The 22,992-nt window shown below is 34.2% G+C and overlaps 1 protein-coding gene across 10 annotated transcripts in view; it reads right to left on the bottom strand.

Moving 5' to 3' along the window:
* LOC149799133 (peripheral plasma membrane protein CASK-like) overlaps positions 1-22,992 on the bottom strand; it is a 397,425-nt gene that overhangs the window by 234,910 nt on the left and 139,523 nt on the right. For all 10 annotated transcript variants that reach the window (XR_016421088.1, XR_016421089.1, XM_089958206.1 and 7 more), the window contains exons 5-6: positions 4,644-4,721; positions 951-1,126 (exon numbers count right to left, since the gene is read on the bottom strand). Coding sequence is in view for 8 of the 10 variants with exons in the window: in XM_089958206.1 (XP_089814332.1) it covers positions 951-1,126; positions 4,644-4,721 (254 nt within the window). In the remaining 2 variants the exon portion in view is untranslated. The remainder of the gene's footprint in view (positions 1-950; positions 1,127-4,643; positions 4,722-22,992) is intronic.

Genomic DNA, 22,992 nt, shown 5'->3' with positions numbered 1-22,992 from the left:
TACACGGCTGTGTGTACTTCAGCTAATAACATTGTTCGAGTGAAATATTTACATAAAATACAAACTGTGACCAAACTAAGCCTGGTTCTTTACTTTTATTATTTGCTTTTAATTCAACTTCACTTTTTCTTGTCAATGACAACTTAAGTTTATATTATTTCTGATCCAAGTGAAAGTAAAAGGATGATGATGTAATCACTGGAACTAACATCTGAAAACATAAATCATGCTTATCTGGGCTAAAAATTAATAGTATTGGTTCCTATTTTAGATTCAGCATCAGAAATGTCTGATAGTTTTGTCTGATGGAAACAGTGTAATCATGAGTTTCAACTGGATAGTTCATGCAGCTACTCTGAACAAATGTCCACAATGCATTCAATCTTCCACCACAAATCAAACCAGTATAAGCTTTAAAAGGCTTAAATAAAAAGCTGAGCTGAAAAGAAAAAACTTTTGCTTTTACATGTAAAGCAATTGTCTATAATATCGACTCTCACTATAACTCTATGGTGGGTTTGTGGGTTAACACCATTTTTCAGCACATGATACGCTATACATGGCAGCCAGTATATCAACTGCAAAAGAACCCAGAAAGACCCAAATAAAAAGTACCAACCCATAGGAAGTTGTTAGCAAGCCTTCTCAATACCCATCCGAGCGCCTTGCACCACTTGGCCCCCAGTGGATCCCTATAATTGGATGCATTTTCCCTTACAAAGGGAAGTGCTGAATATTCATCAACATCAACTGACGCTCTAAAATGTGCAAAGCTAAGATCTCTTTATTTACCATCCATGTAACTTGGATAGATGTTCAACTGTTCAATTTCCCTTGATGAGCCACCAAATACTATGCTGATACATAAGTCCTAAGAAAATAAAACATATTATGTAACACACATAGCTTTACTTTATTATATACTGACAGAAACATTTTTACACACTTACCGCCAGATATTTTTCCTGATTCTGGTAACTGAACAGCAACACCAAACCCTCCTAGCTTTACAGGGGCCGAATTCTCTTTGGAGGACAGCAGTATACAGTGTGGCTTGAGGTCTCGATGGACAATACCATTGGCGTGACAGTACCTCAAGGCTTCCAGAATCTGTCTCATGTAGTGGCTAAAGAAAAAGTAATTACATCTTTAATATGTTCAACATCAGTCACTCAAATACTTGACATTTCATGAGTCCTGGCGTAAAATCTTTTATTGTCTGCAACTATACAAACTTGAAATAACCAACACACTTGAAAACAAAAATTTGGGGCCCATTGCACTTTAAGGTTTTGAAGTTCCATTGAAGTTTTACCATAGTTTTCCAGTGATAAGACCACGTCAGGAGGTAAACACATTGCAGGTTTTCCCAACATTCTGTATGAACAATTTAGAGTGGTAAATCAACTGAGAAGATCCCCTGAATGTTTCAAACAATAATACCAATAATCACACATAATATACTCATACAAACAAATTCAGTAGAATAAAGTATATAAATGTAATAAATTGAAATCAATCTCTGACACACCAAACATGGTGTGATACCTTATGTCCTTGTCTCTAATTATTTCTACTTGAAATATCATTCTTCAATCAATCTAAAGATTTCAATCACAGATCTATTGCCGCATGGTGATAAATGTGCATCCATACGCTATGTATTCAATAAACTGTCAACACTGGTCTTTGGATGATAGACACAACTGCATCACACACTTGGGAAATTTCATCCTCCTACTATAATGTACTCAAGATAACTTAAAATTACTGTACAGCTTCACATTTTTATTTGAAGGCCTGCATTAAACAATCATGAAATCCCTCCTTTTGATTTACACAAAATAAGGCGGATGCATGCAAGTTTGGTTTCTATCATACAAAATTAATTAGGCAGCACTTCTAAAGATTTTATAAACAAGTCATTATCCACATTACTAAAATATGCCACAAATATTGATCAAAATAGGATAACAATCCTGCGGGGAAAAGGACATGGTAATTTTAATGACATACATAATCCACTATGTATGAAGCTTATACTGTTTCCATTTTATTTAAGGCTCTTCCTGCACTAAATCAGATCATACTAATGGGTTATTTTTTACCTCCTTCTTATGAAAGGTGCACAAGGTAATCTTTGTGAGGCAATAATGGAGATTACAACATTTAACTAACTGAACAAGATGTGTGTGTGTGTGTGTGTATGGGGGGGGGGGTCACTTGCTACCTGACAAAATAAGAACTAATTTATAAGAATTCATCATGTAGTCGAAAGTACACTTATTCTTCCTTTTTATCTTTTCTTCATTGGAATCATCTCCAATGGTAGTCCTTGAAATGAATGTTTTTAAAATCTTTCATGGCAATACTTGCACTAGTATTTAAAACAAACTTGTGCTACAGGAACAAAGGCAATGGATTATATAGCTACTTCATAAGCTCTTCTCATCTATGACCAGATGAGCTAAAATTTGAAAGCCTTTCTGCTTGGATGCTATCTTTAAAAATCTGGTCAAATTCTGTTCATTGGTTTTTTGAGACAAAGGCACTGCAAGCATTCTGTATGTTTATGGCAGATAAGCACCATTTGCATAAATGTTAAAATGTCTGATACCAATGTATGTTCCATCAAAATCTGGTCAAATTTTGTAGATTGTTTATAGTAATGACAGCAACGTTTGACCGCAGATCAGATTAATTTCTGAAAGTTTCTTAGCCTTTATGCCAGTGTGTTTTCTGTCATATCTGGTAAAAATTTGTGGAATGGTTTTTTAAGAAAAAGTTGTTTACTGGTGTCTTTTTTAATGCAGTAATGGAAATCATGTTTTATGGTGCAAAAACATTAAAGCCCTTTATGCTCCAATTCCCTCCACCAAATTTGGTAGAAAGTTTTCAAGTTGTATGTGTGGAGAATTTGAAAATTACAATTGCTGATATATACACAACTCACAACTGATGACACAAGTTGGACACAGTGCCATGTGCTTACTCAGCCTTACAGCCTGCTTATCTACAAGCTTAGGCATCCTGTAATGTAGAGTGAACTTCCTCAATAGTTTTCTCCCAAATAAACAGTTTCACAGAAAAAATTGATCAACTGTGGCAAATGTAAATCTAAGGTCAGACAGTTGAGTTTCATATTAAGGGCTATAAATCATCTTTCCAGCATGACCGTGTAAATAGACTGTAGGATGATGTGACTATCTTGCATCAATGATCAATAAATTGCAGACTTATGCAATGCAGTACTTAGCCAAATTAATCACATATCTTATGTAATAATGCATTTCAAGTTAGTAAGTCCCTGAAGATGAGTTTTCATTTTCTTTTTAACTTCAGACATAAGAATTCTGCAGAATTATGTTTTATTTCTCTGCCTGTGCATGACTAAAAATGGAAAATGAAAAGTTTGTCACTGTAACCTACTTTTCCATCTTGGAGTATGTAGCTTCTCAAGATAAATGCATGCGTGAAGTTTCACAGCTATACATACAACAGTAGAGTAAATTTGGAAACTAATCAACTGTTACGTATATCCATGTTTTTCTACATGATTTTGTCTGATTTTTGTAATTTGTATTCATGGCTGTATATTGTAGTGATTTTATTAAGTTAGATTTTGCAAAATGACTAGGGTCTGTTGTAGGAATATTAAAAGCATATAACTATATAGGATCTATAAAAATGTATGTGTTGACAATTATTACTAATGATCTTAACAATAAGACTTCAAGACTTTTGTTTAATTTCTCATTGGCTGGTGAGATTTGAAATGTTTTAGAAGAATTAAGCAATTTGCCATTGGATGGGCTAGGTCACATGAATAGATATGTTGAAACATTTATTGTGTAGTATGATCTGTCACATGGGGGTATGATGTGAAATATAGTCATAACAGAAGGTGCGTATAAGAAGATAATTGAGAAATCAGATTCAATCCTGTTTTGGAGTCATTCTTATTTTGTTTGTTCCTGTTGTAACATCAAGTCTGCAGATATGTTTTATGTTGTACTTAGATATTATTTGAGAGGAAAAAGATTTGTTTCAACTGTTCAGTGGAAATTGAAAGTGCTTATTTTCGGACTATAATATTAATTTGGAACTATTGAGAATTATTCAAAGGACTTCTGGAGAATGCCATTTTGACGTCAGGTTTCTGGTGGATCAGTACATTTCCAATTCAAAAATTTATATGGAACTTTTCATTCTTGTGGACTTTAATGGAACTTTTTCTAGATTATTTTGGATTCACTTCATAATACTTTAAGTTCCTTTCACATTTTCATTTATAGCTGCTAATTAAATTATTTGTTAAGTTTTATAAAAAATTTTGGTTTTGTTTCTTTTTGTTAATTAGTTCATGACCACAGAGTTGTAAAAGAAATAAACCTGTAAAAAAATTATTTTTCAAAATTGTGGATGCCACAGATGCAGGCATAGAAAAGTACTATTTATATGTCACCTAATCTCAACACATATTTGATTGGTAGATTTAATTTCATTGATACTGATTACTCACAAATGAGCAACATTAAAGCCTTCACAAATATATCTGGTTTTACATTGTTAAGGAATGTCTATCTCTGTTGTTCTAATGAAAATCCTGATTATTTATTATCTATAGTCTCTAAGAATGTTACCAGGCAACAGCTTCACTGTACACAAATCCTCCCATGGCTCTCTTGACAATCTCAAAGCACAAGTCTGCCCCATCCATACTGCAATCAGAAAAAAACAACATGTGATCATAAAATAAACAAATTCAATTCGATTCTCCTTGATTACATACAACTGTTTTTACTCCCAATCATAACAGGGATTCCATGGAAGGTCTTCTCACTTTTTCTGCTGCCATCAAAGTGGATGAAATTCCCTCTATCGCAAATTCCACGTTTTTATTCAGAAATACGGTGAGACAAAATTCAAAATTCAAACACTGAAAAACTCCAAACAGTTTGTCCTGCATGAAACAAAGTCATCTTTTCACACAACTTTCATATTTAAACATTTTATCCTCTGATCACTTGAGATAAATTTCATTAATAAAATAAAATGACAAATGTTGGACAAAAACAGACGTCGTAATCTATATGCACTGTATTTTCTCCATATAAAACAAAGCCTTTCAATATCATAGAGATTCAGCAATTGTCATGCCATGCCAAATATATGGTGACTTCTAACTATTCCAAGGATTCTCTGGTACAATAAGTGGCACTGTAGCTTGATGCAACCTCTCTAGCAACGATAAAGATCAAAAACCCTGATGATACAAGAATATCATTTATGGTACCACTGCAACTCTTAATTGACATAATTGTTTCATTACCAGCTAGCTATATCATTAAGCATTGGTAATAATGATGCTTAATAACACACTTGTGTGGTACGCTGCATCCTCTAATGAAACAGACTTATAAAAAATAAAACACAAAGACATCTGAATGGCTCAGCCTTCAAATGTGCACATTTCAGATGCCATAATGTCCAAAAATACGTACTGGGGTTTACTGCCAAGACAAAAAGAAACACTAGAAAAGACATTCAGAGTTAGAAACTGAACTTCACCTCCCATTCCACCCCTGACACTAACCCTAAACCCAAAAATGTAAGTTTAAATTTTATGGATTCTATAGGAAGCAGTAACTGTCACTCAAAACAGAAAATGGCATGGTGTGCACCAGGTGGCCAAGTGGTCTACAGCACCCACCTTTCCAAGTCACTGGCATCTCACCTCTGTCTATGTGGGTCAGAGTCTCTATCTCATCCAACGATGTGAGAAAGATTGCCAGTAGCTTCATGTGGGTTGGTGTCTGAGTCTATGTAGTTTTGTTAGGAGCAATTAGTAAAACAAACAAAACAGACTCTGTTCTGACAGCAAATTATGGACCAAAGACTAGTGTCCATAATGTTTATGGTTGACCTCGATTTAAATGTAAGTATACACAATAGTTCAAGATGGTATATAGACAGCCATCTAACATTGGAATGGCAGTGACATCACAAGAAAATGATTGGTTGACATGGGATGGTAAACATTTTATAAGAAATAACATTATTATCACAACAATACTTACACCATGTTTTCAATCTTATTTCAAAATCTTTAAAAAACTATACATCACTAGATTCCTCAAGCTCTGTAAATTCTTTTTTTCTGTTCAGTTATATAGATGATCATTTAGTTATCAAAATCCAACAAGAAAAACTTGTTTTGGCAACATCATGTGCACTTTTGTGATATAAGCTGTATTGAAAAATGGGAAACATGCATGCTGCAGGAGTACAGCTTTTCTTTTTCTTATGCCGAATCCTGGGCAGTCTCATGCGAGTTGCAAATAGTAGTTTAAATTAAAAGAAGTGTGCATTTTTATGGATATCTTTAACCTTGTAATGCCAACAAAGTGCATGGGAAGACTTGCAATCTATAGTGGTTTTCAGGAGGATGAAGATATCCATTACAAATTACAGATCATGTAAGAATAAGAATCATACATGATCTTGTAAGAATAACAATCACACACACATCATGTAAGAATCATTCACAAATTATGTAAAATCATAAATAAATCATGTAAGAATAACAATCATATACAGATGCCCAGTTCATCTTAGAACAGGGGCCCTGGGTGGCCAAGTGGTTTAAAGCGCTCACCGTTACAGATCACTGCCATCTCACCTGTCTACATGGGTTCATGCCTTGGGTTCAGCCAATGTTGGTATGTGAGAAAGCTTACCAGTAGCTTCTCAAGGGTTGGTGGTTCTTCCTGGGGTTTTCCCCAGGTTCTTCCTCCACCATTTATACTGGCTGCCTTGTATAGCCTTTCTTTTGCTGAAAAATGGTGTTAAACCCTACAACAACAACAACACTGCTCCAGTGGCCTAGAGGCTAGAGCATCTGCCTTGGATGCGGGAGGTCATCAGCTTGATCCTCGGCCCAGTCATACCAAAGACTCACAAAAAATGGTACTAACAGGTGCCTCGCTTGGCGCTCAGCATTAAGAGATTAGTGTTAGGACTGGTCGGCCTGGTATCAGGATAATGTGACTGGGTGGGACATCATGCTACATCTCTGCGGCATGATGCAACAGTGCTAGACATCACTAAAAACTGCCACACTACAGACATTATAGCGATATGACTGAAAAATTATTAAAGCTAAGTTAAAAATCTAAATCACACACACACAAAAACAACAACATCTAAGAATAACAAGAATGTAAGAATAAGAATCACACACAGATCATGTAAGAGTCATACACAGATCATGTAAGAATCATACACAGATCATGTAAGGATCACACACAGATTATGTAAGAATCACAGACAGATCATGTAAAAATAGCAATCATCCATTGATACACAGATCATGTAAGAATAAGAATCATACAGAGATCATGCAAGAATAAGATGCATACACAAATCACATTTAATGGAACATTCGGACATGACTCTAAATCATTTGTATCAAAGTTTTCCATCATACATTGGCAAGCATGTACCCATAGCAAATTGTGTAGCATCCTTACAAACTCAGCTTCATACAAATGTTCATGAAGGACATCATTTATAAATTCATTTTCTGACAGACAGGTTTCTGAAACCAAGTGATTTCAGATCTGACTAATAAGGGGCCAGGCATTAAATTGTGCACTCTTGGCAAAATTTCACTGACTGACAGAAAAAATGTTTTACTGATTTTATTTACTTTGGGCATCAATCAAAAACACAAGGCCAACTGTTGTTGATAGAAAATGTAAAAGATAAAAACTATGAAATCTCCAATAAAAACACAACTACAATTATTTCTAAAGAATTATACAGTGAGGAAAATATGTATAATCAAATGTCCAAACTAAATTCTATAGGAGAATGGTTACTCAAGCATTAGGAACTAAATTCCTGACATTGAAGGCCTGCCTACAGCAAGAGAGGCTAAAAATTGTGTTTGAATTTTCTCGAATAAGCAATTAGGTAAGAGTGTTAAGTGAATTCCTGTCTTTTTAATTACCCCCATTTTCAATTTAGTAGAGGCCCTCAGTCTCCAGTTTCTTCATTTCAAGAATGAATACTGGAGATCTGTTTTTCTCAACTTTCAGAGAGAAAGAGCTATGTTAAACTTTTTTATGCCACTGCCATATCTTTCATATTTACTAGCAGTATAAAAGGCATGCATCCATAAAGAACAAAATTTCTGGTCCCATTATAGATAGGCTGTACTGTATAGTGGGGGTTAACACAATGACTTTGCACCTCCCCAATCCTGGGTTCCTTCCTGGAACTGGTACTTGTGGCATTATGATTTCTATGATGCCAGAAGGTAACACATTCTTTATGCTAGAGGCATTCACAAATATATTGTAGATGAACATGGAATTGACTGAAGCTGAAATATTTGCCCGGTATGAATATTTAGTTTCTCCTCTCAGTTCAATGTAGAGAAAGTAATTTCTCTCATTCTGATATATATGTGATACAGAATGCCCATGTGAGAAGGCATTCATGATATTCAATGGTACCTATCTTAAGTGCAATCACTGATACTGCAGACCTGGATGATATTACACTTATATATGACACTTATTTATTATATACATTACACTTATATATTACACTTATATGCAATGTTTACTGCACAGAAAGTATTAAACAGACAAATTTTGACAGGCTATAAATAGTAAACATAGGTAACAACAATGAAAGTTTTTGCAGTATGCTGAATGTTTTATGCTCTCTCAAATGACATCAAGACTTGAAGAAAATACTCTGCCTTTCTTACCAATGATAAGACATTGTTTTGCCACCATTTTTTAAAAACTAGTAAATAACAGAAAAATAATTCATTATAATTTTGGAGTCGGACAGAGAAAATCCCCATGGAATCAGAATCTGTGGTCAGAATCATAATTAGCCAAGGTAGCAAAAGTCCGGCAAACAAATTCTGATCCCAATTTTTGAATTTTGTTAGCCCACACCAATGCAGAAGAGGGATTCTATTACTGTACCATAAATGTATGTTTACATTGTTACACCCACCCAAGTTCAACTGGCATTGATCCAGATCTGCAAGGAGAATATACATTGGCATAGACCATATTTTTAGGGATAATATATACCAACAGACCAAGATTGATAATCTTTTTTCTACATGATCTTTAAGCCAGGTTAAACAATGAACTTTCAATATATATACACCAAAAAATTCTGGGACCATCATTTTGCTGTCTGCTGCAGTACATATCAGTTTTCCATCAAGTGTATTATGATATGTAAAAACTTGAATTCAGACAAGAACAAATACAGAGTTAAAATCACAACACATCTTGAGACCATACTTAAGCACCTAAATGAAAAATGTATATTTGATATGGTCTTCCCAAGTCCAATGCTGACATGGACCTCTCATCGAATTATCTTTGGTGTCATCAAGCCTTGCTTGATTAGTGTCAGCCCTAGCCTGTCTGATAGTGTGACTCAGGCAGAATGATCAAATTATCAGATTGATCAAACATCAGAACAATGGTCTGGAACAATGGACTGGATTGGTTTTGGTGTTTCACATACCAATTTTCTTCAATGCTGATAAAACAGAGTTCAAAATATTAATGACATAACGAACAGATAGCTGAAAATACAAATGTCACAATGACATTTTTGTTATGCTGAATTACATTTGTTCAGATTCATGCACATACAGGACTAATTCAAGATACTGAGGACATGATGAACAAAAGTCTGAAGAAGAAAAAAAAAACAACTATCTTAAAAATTAGTTAAAGCAACCTGTTTCAGTGTGGCTGAGTTACTCTTCTTTCAGGCATCCAATGAGTGTCAGTGAGACAGAGTCTAACATCATGAAGGTGTGAACAGCTGAAAATGCAAAATCTCTCAAACAATAAATATAGGGTCACAGTGATCTAATTTTGATATTGATGTGTTACTCCCCCTGTGGTGTATCCACATAGCAATATATATGTATGGGTATAATAAGTTCCAAGATATAGAGAGGGTAACAAACAAATTCATGAACAAACAGCTAAGCACCATATTTCATGCCAACTTCAAGGGGATCAGCAGAGTCCTATGGATCTACCACCTAAGCATTTTTAAAACTTGACCATGCTTTTTAATAATGATGGGTGATACAAATGTATTACCATATGTTTCACATTATCTCTTCATTATTTTTTATCTTTTTTATCCACTGCAAATTTGAAAGTTGTTGCAGGGTTTAACGCCATTTTCAGCACAAGATAGGCTATACATGGTGGCCAGTATAATTGGTGGAGGAAGAACCCTGGAAAACCCAGGGAAGAACCACCGACCCACGAGAAGCTACTGGCAGGCTTTCTCACGTACCAACGTTAGCCGAGGCTGGACTCGAACTCATGCAGACAGAGGTGAGATGGCAGTGATCCGTAATGGCGAGCGCTTTAGACCACTCGGCCACTCGGGGCCCCGCAAATTTGAAAGAAAAAACAGAAAATATCTATTCCAACAATATTCAATAAATCTATTTTCCTCGGACATAGCCAGTTTGTGGCCCCTTTCTAGACCCAGCTTCTAAACCTGGTCCCCAAATTTTTGTGAGAAAGAAGCTCAAGCTTCAAGTCTGATATTTTGAACCTTTAATGGGAATAAAGTCCTTAAATTTTAAGAATCTTTAATAACGTTTACTTTGCTAATTTCAGTATCATATTTAATTTTGGATTTTGAACTTCACGTGGAAAAAGTAACAAGAATGTGGGGTCTGTGAAAATTTTATAATTAGTCAAAATTATTCACCTCTCCATGTTTTCGTTGCTCAGGGACTCATGAATGATCCTCCCACAAAAAAGGTTAGCATTTCCACAGTTCAAATATTATCCATTTCACACAATTAGTAGCAAACCAGTGTATACTGATTTCCTCATGTTTCTCTTAATAACTCTGGCCTTACTGCCCAGATCCCACTTGTTTATTGTTCATTAATTTCAACCTGATAGCCAGCCTTTCAACTTGTATATATTTAACCATGGTAGATGGCAATCATCCTTCAGGAAAATACTCACAGAAAAAGGTCCATATACTCCCTACAGACAGAAATTAATATGAATCAATATCAATCTCTCTTTCTGCCAGGCCTTTGATCCAAAAACTATCTTCCCACTGGTTTTCAGTTTTCTCTCAGAATTCATGACACAAATAATGCACACAATTCCATGTATTATGTCCACCCTGCCTCAAAACAAGGTAAAATGTTTGTATCCATTCAAAAGTCTCTGACATAAGCAGAATCAAAATCAATAAGTGCTTCCTTCATGGTAATTGCTATTCAAGAAAAATATTTTTGAACCTCTGCAAGAATGATATCTTTAAAGTTGATTTATAAACCTTTTTGTATCTTGTCTAGTTGAGTAAAGAATCAAAGACAATCTAGGGTGGAAGTCACTTGTCATGAGAAAACTATTAACGGATTATATCAGTCAATATTTCATTCCTATGAACCAAATATATTCCAACTGAACCTTATTTAAACACAATAGCAAAATTTATTTCTTTGCATTTGTTCACTTTTTCAAAAGAATCAAGAGACTGCAATGCAGGTCAATTCCATCTGTATACTCCTGTAACTATAGTCAGAAACAGAGTGAAACAATGATAAATTTCTGCTCCAGCATGTAACGGTCTGGGGTCATTTATTAAAACTGACAATTTGTAACGAGATGTGTCCCCAAGAAGGAAATGCATTCAAAAGTGAGAAATATTGTTTGCAGTAATGTTACTCTGTCAAAAATTCAAACTGCAGATCTCACCTCTGCAAATTACATCCTGCCTTGCACATGTTCAAATATGACATCCTTATCAAGTAAAATTAGAAAAGGTGCTTTCTTTCAAATTAGATTCTTCACCTATGAATTCAGAAGTATTTATCGATTCCTCTAAGTATCTATTCTCTCACTATATTAAAAGTTCATAATGAGAAACTAATATGAAGATACAAGGCCATGAAAATTTACTGTAACTTCTGCACTTTATGTACAATCCACCAAAACTGGATAAAAAAAACTGTTCACAAACACACTTCCATGAATTGACTGGTTATTGCACAAACGTGATCCTCTAATGTATTGCATTCCCTGCTAGCTATCAAGTTTGGGAAATTTCCATGTGTTTAGTACTCCACTGGGAAAAAAATAATTCACAAAGTAAAAGACACCATCATAATAAAGGAAGCACAATATCGGTACTATGATTGAATTATATGATGCACGGCCCTCATGAGAATGCATCATAGCTGGCTTTGCAATAGGCATCTTTCATCTTGGTCCTTCAATGAAAATTGGAATTTAAAGAAAGCTCTAACCACAGAGCTCCTTGCTCTCAGTTACTGATGAACAAGTGCTGATAATTAATCAGTCAAAGGTTGACAACACATTAAGTTACACTTACACTGCTAGTAAAGTTGGTAAAATGCAGAAAAGATGGAACCATTTTCATGATGAAACACTGTTATCATGTTAATTTTAGTAAATAGGTGGCAATAAGACAGTCTGCCAGCACTACATGCCAACATATAGAGATGTATGTTTATGTATTGGATCAATACATACTAAAAGAGTTGGAAATGGAAAGCAAATGGGCCCATTAAAACAATTTACAGATGCTTGTTTTCAAATGATGTGATAAAGGTGTATTAGTTATACATTACATGTATCAATATATGTGATTTTAAATGATGTACATGCTCACTTGTAAGTCAAGTTGCAAACAACAAAGATCCTGATCTGCCATATAATAATGTGCCTGCAAACCAGGCCATATCTTGTTTGTTCTACTGATTACTCCTAACCGACTGTAGAGACCCAAATTTGATGGCACATTATGCAACAAAGGATCTGGCTCTGTGCAGTTTGCAGTTGGACTCAACTTGTTAGTATATATGGTAGGTGTACTGGCTTATTTTTACATCACATTTATCAATGAATGGATGTTTGTTTCATATTATTATACAAAATCAAAACTGTATTGATGAATGAAAAATCAACGGTTCTCATTGTTCAAGATATGTTATGAAATAATATATGTAATACGTATTAATGAAATAATATGGCTCACTGTATTTTTCTTAAAACATCAAACCAACCAAAGAAACTAAACTTCATACAACTTTACTAAACTTGATCTCTCACTAGTATCTTTCATGAAAGGTTTTTTAAATTTCTCTTGTAAACCCTAACAAAAAGTCCAATTCAATCATACTGTATTTATCCAAGTACAAAAATATGTGCTGAATTACCATTATGTAGAAATATTTGTAGCTAATGTCATGCAAACAAGGAGGAATGCTGATCTTGTCTGTATAACTGATCCATAATAAATATTCAACGTACCTTTAAATTAACAGATCATACTGATTGCAACGTGACCAACATACACGACTATGGATTACTTTCATCGCCAATTGACTAATCCCCATCCAAGCTTGGACAATTTAACAGCCAACCAAACATGTAATGATCAAATAAACTGTCTGCATCTGCATTGCAAATGAAGGCAACTCTTAATAAATAACCCTGTCTATAATCTCTACAAGTCCATTTAATTTGACTTTGCAAAGCTCTACCATGTACAAATAGACCATGGCAGTAAAATAAAAATGGATTCCCAGCAGGAACAAGCAATGTCAAGAAGGATGGTAGCCTGAACATTATGATATATAAAGAAAACTCGATCAAATTGCACACACCATATATACTCACAAGTAAGTCAGGTACAACAGCAAATAACAACAACCCTGATCTGCAGTCACATGAGGTGCTGGCAGATAAGGGTCTATGTTGCTTGTTCTACAGAGTGCTCCTAACAAAGGGCATGGACCCAGAGCTGCTGGTGTATTAATTTTTTTACAACAAATTTCATGTCCAAGCACGTGGCTGTACATTTTCTGAGGTTATACTTGGAATTTTGACCTAAAACCTATGTCCAAGGTTTTTCCATGGTTTTCCAAGGAAAACCTGGTAAACCTCGGACAATGCTGATATTATGTCCAAGGTTTTTTAAGCAAACTTCAGTCATTATCTCGTACATCAAAAAAAAAGAAGGAAATACCTTGGACAAAGCCTTGGACATGAGAACTTGATTTATTTTTGGCTCAGAAATAAGAACTTTACTTTAGTCATTTTTTAGCTTGGACATGGCTCGGAAATGTAGACTTAGAATTTTTTTTGCTAGGAAATGGACTTGGTCTGTTTTAACTGTGCACATAGAGATTTTTCTATATTTACTCAGAACATATTTTTACAGTTTATTAAAATGAATGTCTGTCATTACCAAAACAAGTAACACGTCTAGGATTTTAATTCAAAAACTGATTGCATGATGTCATTTACCAACTAGGCATTACACCGTCAGCCATATTGTTTTGGACAAACATGTAGGCCTACAGCGTTCAGTAAATCTTGCAGTTTTCATCTTTATCTCATTGATAGCTTGTATGTGTTGTAGAAGAGGGATGTTTTAAAACAAAATAATTGTCATGAAACAATGGTATGGAAATTGGACTGGGTGTTTCTGCTTCTATGCATTGTTTAATCCTTATATATATATATATATATATATATATATATATATATATATATATATATATATATATATATGATAATAATAATCACAATAATACAAATAATAATAATAATAATAATCTCTTATTATTGTTGCTGTTTTTCTAATTTCAATGACAAAAATTATTTTACTATGCCCATTTCAATAGAGCAAAGCAAATTAACCCATTAACATTAGTTGAATTTAGAAGCAAAGAATTAATGGTTTTAATTATGTATTGTTATTATTGTACATGAAAATGAAGTCATGTTTAAAATCGTTGAAAGAACAATAAAATCAGAACAATATTTCATGACTCGAAAATGGATCGTAGAATACCTGTGTACATTATTATAGTGCATTACATCAGAAGAAAAGGTTTATGAATAGTGTTAAAGACATGTAAGAATAGAATCAAACATCCATGCGAATAGATTATTAGGCTGCAACAAAATCTACAAACTAATCAATCAGATTCATTACTGATTCAGTATACTGATGAAAAGCTATATTACTTATTTCCCTTTTCGTTAAGTACAGTATTTTATAATTTAAGTAATTGTACTGGCCTGCCATATTATCATGCATTTGTCTGAAATTGCTGCTGCATTCTACTTTGAGATATGAGGTAGTGATTCATGTCATCACATCACCTTACAAACCCAGACAGTATATGCCCTTCATTTTGGGTGCAAATTTGTGCACCATATTAAAACGATTAATGTTCATGCATGTCATATGTTGATGTTATTAAATATTACTTAAATTGGATTTCTTTTGTCTGTCTTATTGAAAAGGAAATATGGCGTCCATGATACTGATCTCATGCTCTAATTTACATGTTGCAAGCATCACTGATCTCTTAACTTTATAAAAGATGTCAGGTTACTTAATTAAAATGATTATTATTTTTGTTTTTAAAGGCCAACATACCAAACCACACTTCTTTTTCAGCAATAAACGTAAATATATGTATTTTTTCCCCAAGTAATCAATTCCCATCACTAGTAAATGGCATGGAATGTAATGCATATTGTTTGAAAAGTATGCACTTTTTTTTTTAAATTTAGGGTTGAAACAAGTAAAGCTGTGAACTCACAATCATCAAAACCACCAAAAACAGCTAAGACAATAGCAACAAAATAGACCACCAAGATGGCAATACCAAAACAGACTAAGACAGTAATGCCAAACAAGTCCAAGGTAAGATAAATTGATGCAGCAATTTCAAACTATCTAAAAACTTTATAAGCAACAAGCATTGTGTTGTATCTTTAAGGGTTGATTACAGTAGCCTGGAATGCTGCATTATCATGGTACTTAATGTTATCCGTGCATATTAAAACCGATCTGTTATCACTGCATTGTTACAAATTGTAAAGTTTATCTGACTTTCCCTCTATCAATTCCTTTAAAAAATCTTGGTCAATCCAATCATGTAAATGTAAATTAAACTGCATATGGCGGCTGACCCAGATTACAGTACCATTGGGGAACAACTCTATGTTACTGCAGTATGAACCTAACTTGTGTATGGTAACACACATATATTATAATAAACATAAATTTCAACTTAGTGATAAGATGGAATGTCCACGCTTGCACTGGCTGAATATTTCCACCAAAATAAAGGATGCAATGACTCAACTGAATATGCTTCTGTCCGTTAAGTTGAAATCCATGATAACAACGACAAAAATTAAAAATGAAAAAATATATTTCACTTAGTCTGCATTTTAAGTGCAATGTGGGCAGAGAAATATATATATATATATATATATATATATATATATATATATATATATATGAATTATTAATATTATTATTAATGTTATTATTAATACTGAAATATTACCAATTTAAAAATATTATTGCTTTCCTATTTGTGTTGGATAAGTAGGATCATAAGCAACATTTTGTCAATTCTGGTCAATATTGGAATGAAATTTCAAGCGTAACTGTGTAAGTACATGTGTGTCACCATCAGTACATGACCTATAATCATCAAACATCTGACGATACACTGAATGTATTTCGTAACCAATGCCAATGCAAGGTTGACTGGAGTTTGTATGATCAATGCTTGCACTTTACAAAAATGTGATGTTTATTCATTTTCATTGTAAACTTATAAAAAAATGTTGACATTTTAGAGAAAATTGCACAAAAAAATATGTGTCCTTACTACCTACAACTTTACCTTTGTAAACAACCGATAGATGGCGCATATCCAAAATTAATCTGAAAATCCTGTTTGCCGCAATTTTATAGAGCCCACAATAATATAGTGTTGGAGTATACAGTAAAATTATGATACATTAGTTTGAACTTGTCAGGCATTGAGCCAGGAACAGAATAGAATCTTGACTATATTTGTTATAAAAAGTTTAGAATGATGGTCCCAAATTCAAAAAACAGTTACTTTTAGAAATATAGCATTTTTAAGTTTAATGCCCTGTTTTCAGAAGTAAAGGTTTCCAAACATGATTTGTAAATTAAAGGCTGCTAATAACAGTCATGTTATATGCATAATGTTTGTTTTATTAATTCATCACATTTTATATTTTCAACCAATACTTCTTTTTACAGAACTGATCCAAAAGAAATGGCAGAATAACAAAGAGGCGATGATAAACAAGAAAATCAGTGAAGTGCTAAAACCATCATGAAACCAGTATATAAATGAATGGATTTTCAAAATTAAATGGACAATTTGGCAACAGAGGATTCTTGAATGGGCATTCTTGATATTTGGACCTTTTAAAAAATTTATTTGTATGTGGTAAACAAATTAAAAATAAAATATATTCATATATTTTGTAATATCTGCTTCATTATTGTTGGTCTGATGTTTTATGCCAGGTAGGTGTCCAAGGAATCCTTGGACGATATATGTCCCGTGAAACCTTGGACAATATGTCCGAGGACAGTGAGAACGATATGTCCGAGGACACCTTGGACGATATGTCCTAGGAATCCTTGGACAATATGTCCAAGAAATTCTCAGAATGTTTGAAAACCATGGACATCTCCGAGGATTCCTAAGAAATCTCAGAGTATTTGTTACAAAAATCCTTTGACAATACAAACCTTGGACATTGGTTTAAAAAAAATTGTCCTTGGACTATTACCTCGGAAAGTCAGTAACCAATACTCCAAGGTTTTTCCTTCGAATATGTACAGCTGGGCAGTCTGCAGCTGGACCAGACTTTTACAAGAGTATTTTTGGTAGTTTTACCTGGGAAGATTGACCTACCATCTCAACTCCCTTCTGATCTAATTACAACGCTGTTCAAGATTTTATACAGGAAACCAAATGATTTTCCCAAATATCCTGATGTTTTTTTTTTCTCTCTTCAAGTTTGTAAACTGTTGCCAATTGCTTCTTTTAAAAAAAATAATAAATCCTTGAAAAAAATTATGGCTGAATTCTACATTTAGTTATGCACACATTACCCAAATACCTCAAAATCAGAACAATACTGCTTAACAGACGGCTCTAATATGATGTCTGGTAATACTATGAAATTATATCTTCCATTTGCTATGTTTACTATGATTTAGGTTTCTGGTCTACTTATCAATCATACAGCATTCCCATATCAAACAAGTTGTATCTTCCAAAATATATACAATACTGTCATGAAAGTAAACTACAATATGCTTACAATCTAAAACAGATATCCACCAACATGCATGATTTCGACTTTAAGATTTCATATGAGGTTTTGTAATTTCATTTTTTTTAATGAAGACTAATAAATAGTGAAATTAGTACTCGAAAACTAAATTAGGATTTGTAAATGGCTAAACGAATGGAATTCAAGTTGACTGAATAATGTATTTTTCAATGTAAATTTGAAAAATGTGAGCATGTAACTCAGGGTTCAGCTGTATAGGTTTTCGGCCTTAGCATATTCACATCAAGTACATTATTTGGCAAATGAATCCGTCACTACTTTGCAAACAAAAAAACAAAAACATAATTTACTGCAATTAATGTTTAATGATCAAATAAAAGTCCAAAACTTTCTTTAGCATAAAATGACAAAAGTATCCTCTCTTGCTGAGTCAACTCCCATATGATTATAAGATGCAATGCAAAAATAATGAAAAATACTAGTCCACATAATGAAGAACACAAGTCCACATAATGAAAAATACTAGTCCACATAATGAAAAATGGCAGTCCACATGAAAATGTAATAGACAGTTTAATAAAAAGACCCCATAGTCCAAACATTAATCAAACTTTTACATTGTTATACTGAACCTGGTCATTTATGTTGCCTGATCATAAACAAATTCAATTAAACTGTATATATTACTTTTTTCTGGCAAACTGACAGCTGACCATCCCAGGAATATGCCTGCATAATGAATTTAGAGATGTCATTTCAAAGAGAACGTATAAAACAATAAAATCACTAAAAAAAATATTTTTAAAAAGTCTCTTTACTTAACAAAATCATGTCAGTGATAAAGTCAACTCACATGTGTTGACATACAGTACATTTCTGCTGGATCTATAATGCCAATCTATAGCCAAATTCGCAATTATTCAGTCTCACTTTCCTGTAAACACCACAAGCAAAATGTGAATTTATTGCCTTAATGTGGTGTTAAATCAACAGAAATGTTGCATTTTTTATGACTGCTTCCAATCTAAACTCAATAAGACATACTAAATATATACCCTGATATAATACATGTAATAGGAAAGAGGTTTTAGGTGTGCACACTTCAGCAGGATACTGTGATACCCTAGGGCTTTACTTCAGCTGAGTGCTATGTTATTTACTTTGATACTTTTACTTGAAACCCAGCTACTTTGAAGAAATTTTTTTTTTTTTTAAATCTCGTATTCCCGTTGGGGGAGGACCCCCAAACCGACTGCCTACTTTGGCAACTCACTCCCAACTTTAAATCTAATGGAAGGCCCTGTAACCTCTATCAATGTCTGTCCATCTATCTGTCCTTTTGTTCATTATCACATCTTTGCTAACTGTGGGAAATTTACAAAACTTTATAATTTTGGGCTAGAATTAGTCATCTGCAAGGAGTTCATATTTGACTCACACCTTCTTGGATCCCTGGCAGGGGGTAATAGATCAGATGTACACATATTTCAATTGTTCATACATTTTCAAATAGTTTTGACTAAACTTTTATATGCATTGAAGACCACTCCGATGGCCTAGTGGTTAGAGCGTCCGCCTCGGATGTGGGAGGTTGTGTGTTCGATCCTTGGCCAAGCCATACCAAAGACTTACAAAACATCTACCTCGATGGGCACTCAGCATTAAGAGGTTAGTGTTAGGACTGGTCGGCCTGGTGTCAGGATAATGTGACTGGCTGGGAGCTCATGCTATATGTCTGCGGCATGATGCCCCAGTGCTGGACATCACTATAAACTGCCACACTGCAGACATCATAGCAATATGACTGAAAAATTGTTAAAGCTACGTTAAAAATCCAAATCACACACACACACACATATGCATTTAAAAAAGCGGAAAAAGCACATTACATATATTTATAAAGCTGATTATGAAGCTAATGATGGTCACAGTGCTTAAGACCCAAGCTAAAAATAATTATGCTAATGGGGACAGGAGGTGAGATGAGAAGGAGGTGGTAGAGTTGCAGCAGAGCATTGGTTGAGATCAGGTTAGATGTAGAAGATAATAATGATTGTATTTTTCCTCAAAGATCTGGATAAGCTGAGATGAAACCATCTCTGGGTCTGCCCAGGCCATTTACAATAATATCTGTACTAGACAAAATACCATCTCTGGGTCTGCCCAGGCCATTTACAGTAATATCTATACTAGACAAAATACCTTCTCTGGGTCTGCCCAGGCCATTTACAATAATATCTATACTAGACAAAATACCATCTCTGGGTCTGCCCAGGCAATTTACAATAATATCTATACTAGACTAAATACCATTTTTCTGACCTCCACCTTTGACATTCATATTTCCACAATTTCTGGATCTTCTGGCTCTTTAGTAATTATTTTCAATCACAGCATCGCCGTCATAGTGTTTAACACTTGGTGCCTAAGGACGTAATACAGGATCTGGGGGAAAGCATATGTGTCAATAAGCAGTTTCATTGGATTTTTGCATGCACAATTTTGTTTAGTTTATTGTCAAAACTTTCACTGGTTATGTTTTGCAATTATTCTATGTAGGCCATTCAACAGATGTAACAATTTTGTAGAGAACCTGGCTTACTGGCTCTGAATATATACACAGTATTTGTTGCCTACACTGAATTCATGTTCTCTGGCATTCTGGTCATATGAAAATTTCTGTTTTTGGTTGAGCTAATTCAACATTTTGTTTGACTCTAGTGAATGTTGCTTGGAATTTTGTTAGGAGATCCATACTGTAATTTTCTATCTCTTAATATGTTTATGTTGGCTCCATCAATGCCACCTCAAAGGCAGACTGAGCGTTCTGACCATGTATCAGGAAGAAAGGTGTTTCTCATGCTGACTCTGAATGTTACTTTTATAAACAAACAAGACATAAGGAACGAACTTGTCCCGGTCTCTCAAGTAGTATAACAAGGTTTTCGGAATTTGATTTACCATACTGACTCACTTATAAAGCAAACCCAACTGCAAATTGGACAGACCCAGATCTGCCGATGCATTATAAGCTGGCAGATCTAGATTTCTGCAGTTTGTTAGGAGTAATTAGTAAAACAAACAATACAGATCCTGGTCTGCAGGCACATTATGCAATGGCAGATCTGGATATTTGCTGTTTCCAGTTTTACTAGACTTGTGAGTATATATGGAATATACAGTATATGCAAAAACACCTCAAAACGGGCTTAGCCCAATCAAACAATGTATTGTACACAAACTAAACAGGGTATTGTAGCCCAACTAAACATGTTCTTGATTCTGCCATTAAGATGCATTGGAACAAATGATCACCAAACCAAAATGAAAGTATGAATATTCTAAACTTTAATGTAAATGACAGTTATTTAATTTGAAACAAGGAATATACCGTACTTTCAAAAACCAATGAAGAAGACCAATGAACTGATAATAATTCCAGATTTTTAATGAAAATTCCATTTCTGACCTTATATTTTAGATATAAAGCTAGGGAATAACTACATGTATGTATTACATGTATGTATATGTTATCAGACATAAAAACTAAAAGTACTAGATTTATTTCGGTTCTGCCAATAATGATCTTTGAATCTGCCACTACAATAATATAACCCCCATAACATGTCTCCTTTTTTATCACACACATATGTGATATGCATGTCACTTTTAGTTCTAATATATAAGTAACATAGTCTGTGATAGGCTGATAGAAAAATAAGCCAATCATAAGAACAGATATCCATATATTATTATGATTCTGCATGTGGTTGGGTCTTAGGCATGCAGATATTTTCTTAACTAATTTACATCATACCTGGTTTATATGGTGTACTTATCAAGGAATAAGACTGGTTCCAACATTTTCATTGTTTCAGCATGAAAAATGTGAAGGAAAATATTAGAATATGTGCCACATTTAAACAGAACTGATGTGTTGCCCAAACAATCTGTTGTTAGGAGAAATTCCACAATCACAGATTGAGTTCAGTAATAAATAAAATACTTCATATGTGGTTTGCATAGATTTCTGTCATCCGTGTGGTTGGCTGGTTGGTTGGTTGGTTGTATTTTAACAAACCACCAGCACTGTTAGGCTATTTAGCGCCAAAAGGTTCTATGTATGATCATTTAAAAATTATAAAAAGTTTCATATTGACCAGCGATATCAAAACCAAATAGTTGAAATTAAAATGGTAAGATGGTAATGGTAAAAAATAAAGCTTCCCAATCAACGGGGGATGTAAATGGTGTATGATAATGAAGACAGATGGAAAGCTATTGAAAAAAGGGACGGTATATACATTACATAAAAATGCTCTAGGTGATGGCATAAAAGTTATAGCTAGGAATAAATGTTTATTTCTTTCAGGAATTTCACAATACAAGTGATGTTTATTGAATCAAAAAGTTCCTTCATGTCATGCACATTGTAATATTGATCCTGCATAGGTTGCAGGTAAAAAAACTCTATCATAAAGTGCTTAACCAGTGTTTCACTTTACCCTCATTTGCGCTTCAGAGACCCCGAAATTTTTAATCTGACCCCCAGCTTTGAGACCAAAGTTTGTTATTTACTCAGTCTGACCCCCCCAGTTTTGACACCAATGAGATTTTTGACTCTCAGCCTTGCACCCCTAGGGGATACACTGTTAACAGTGAATGGTTCATTGCAAGAAACGCAGTCTGGTGGGTCTGCGTCTTTTAGTATGTGGGAGTGGGTTATATGCGTATGACCAATTCGAATTCTTGCAATGACTACCTC

This window comes from Sinohyriopsis cumingii, chromosome 5 (assembly GCF_028554795.1).
Source record: "Sinohyriopsis cumingii isolate HCF-2022 chromosome 5, ASM2855479v2, whole genome shotgun sequence".
Lineage (NCBI taxonomy): Eukaryota > Metazoa > Mollusca > Bivalvia > Unionida > Unionidae > Sinohyriopsis > Sinohyriopsis cumingii.
Note: the sequence above shows the minus strand (reverse complement) of the source record. Positions and strands in the feature narration are given on the sequence as shown.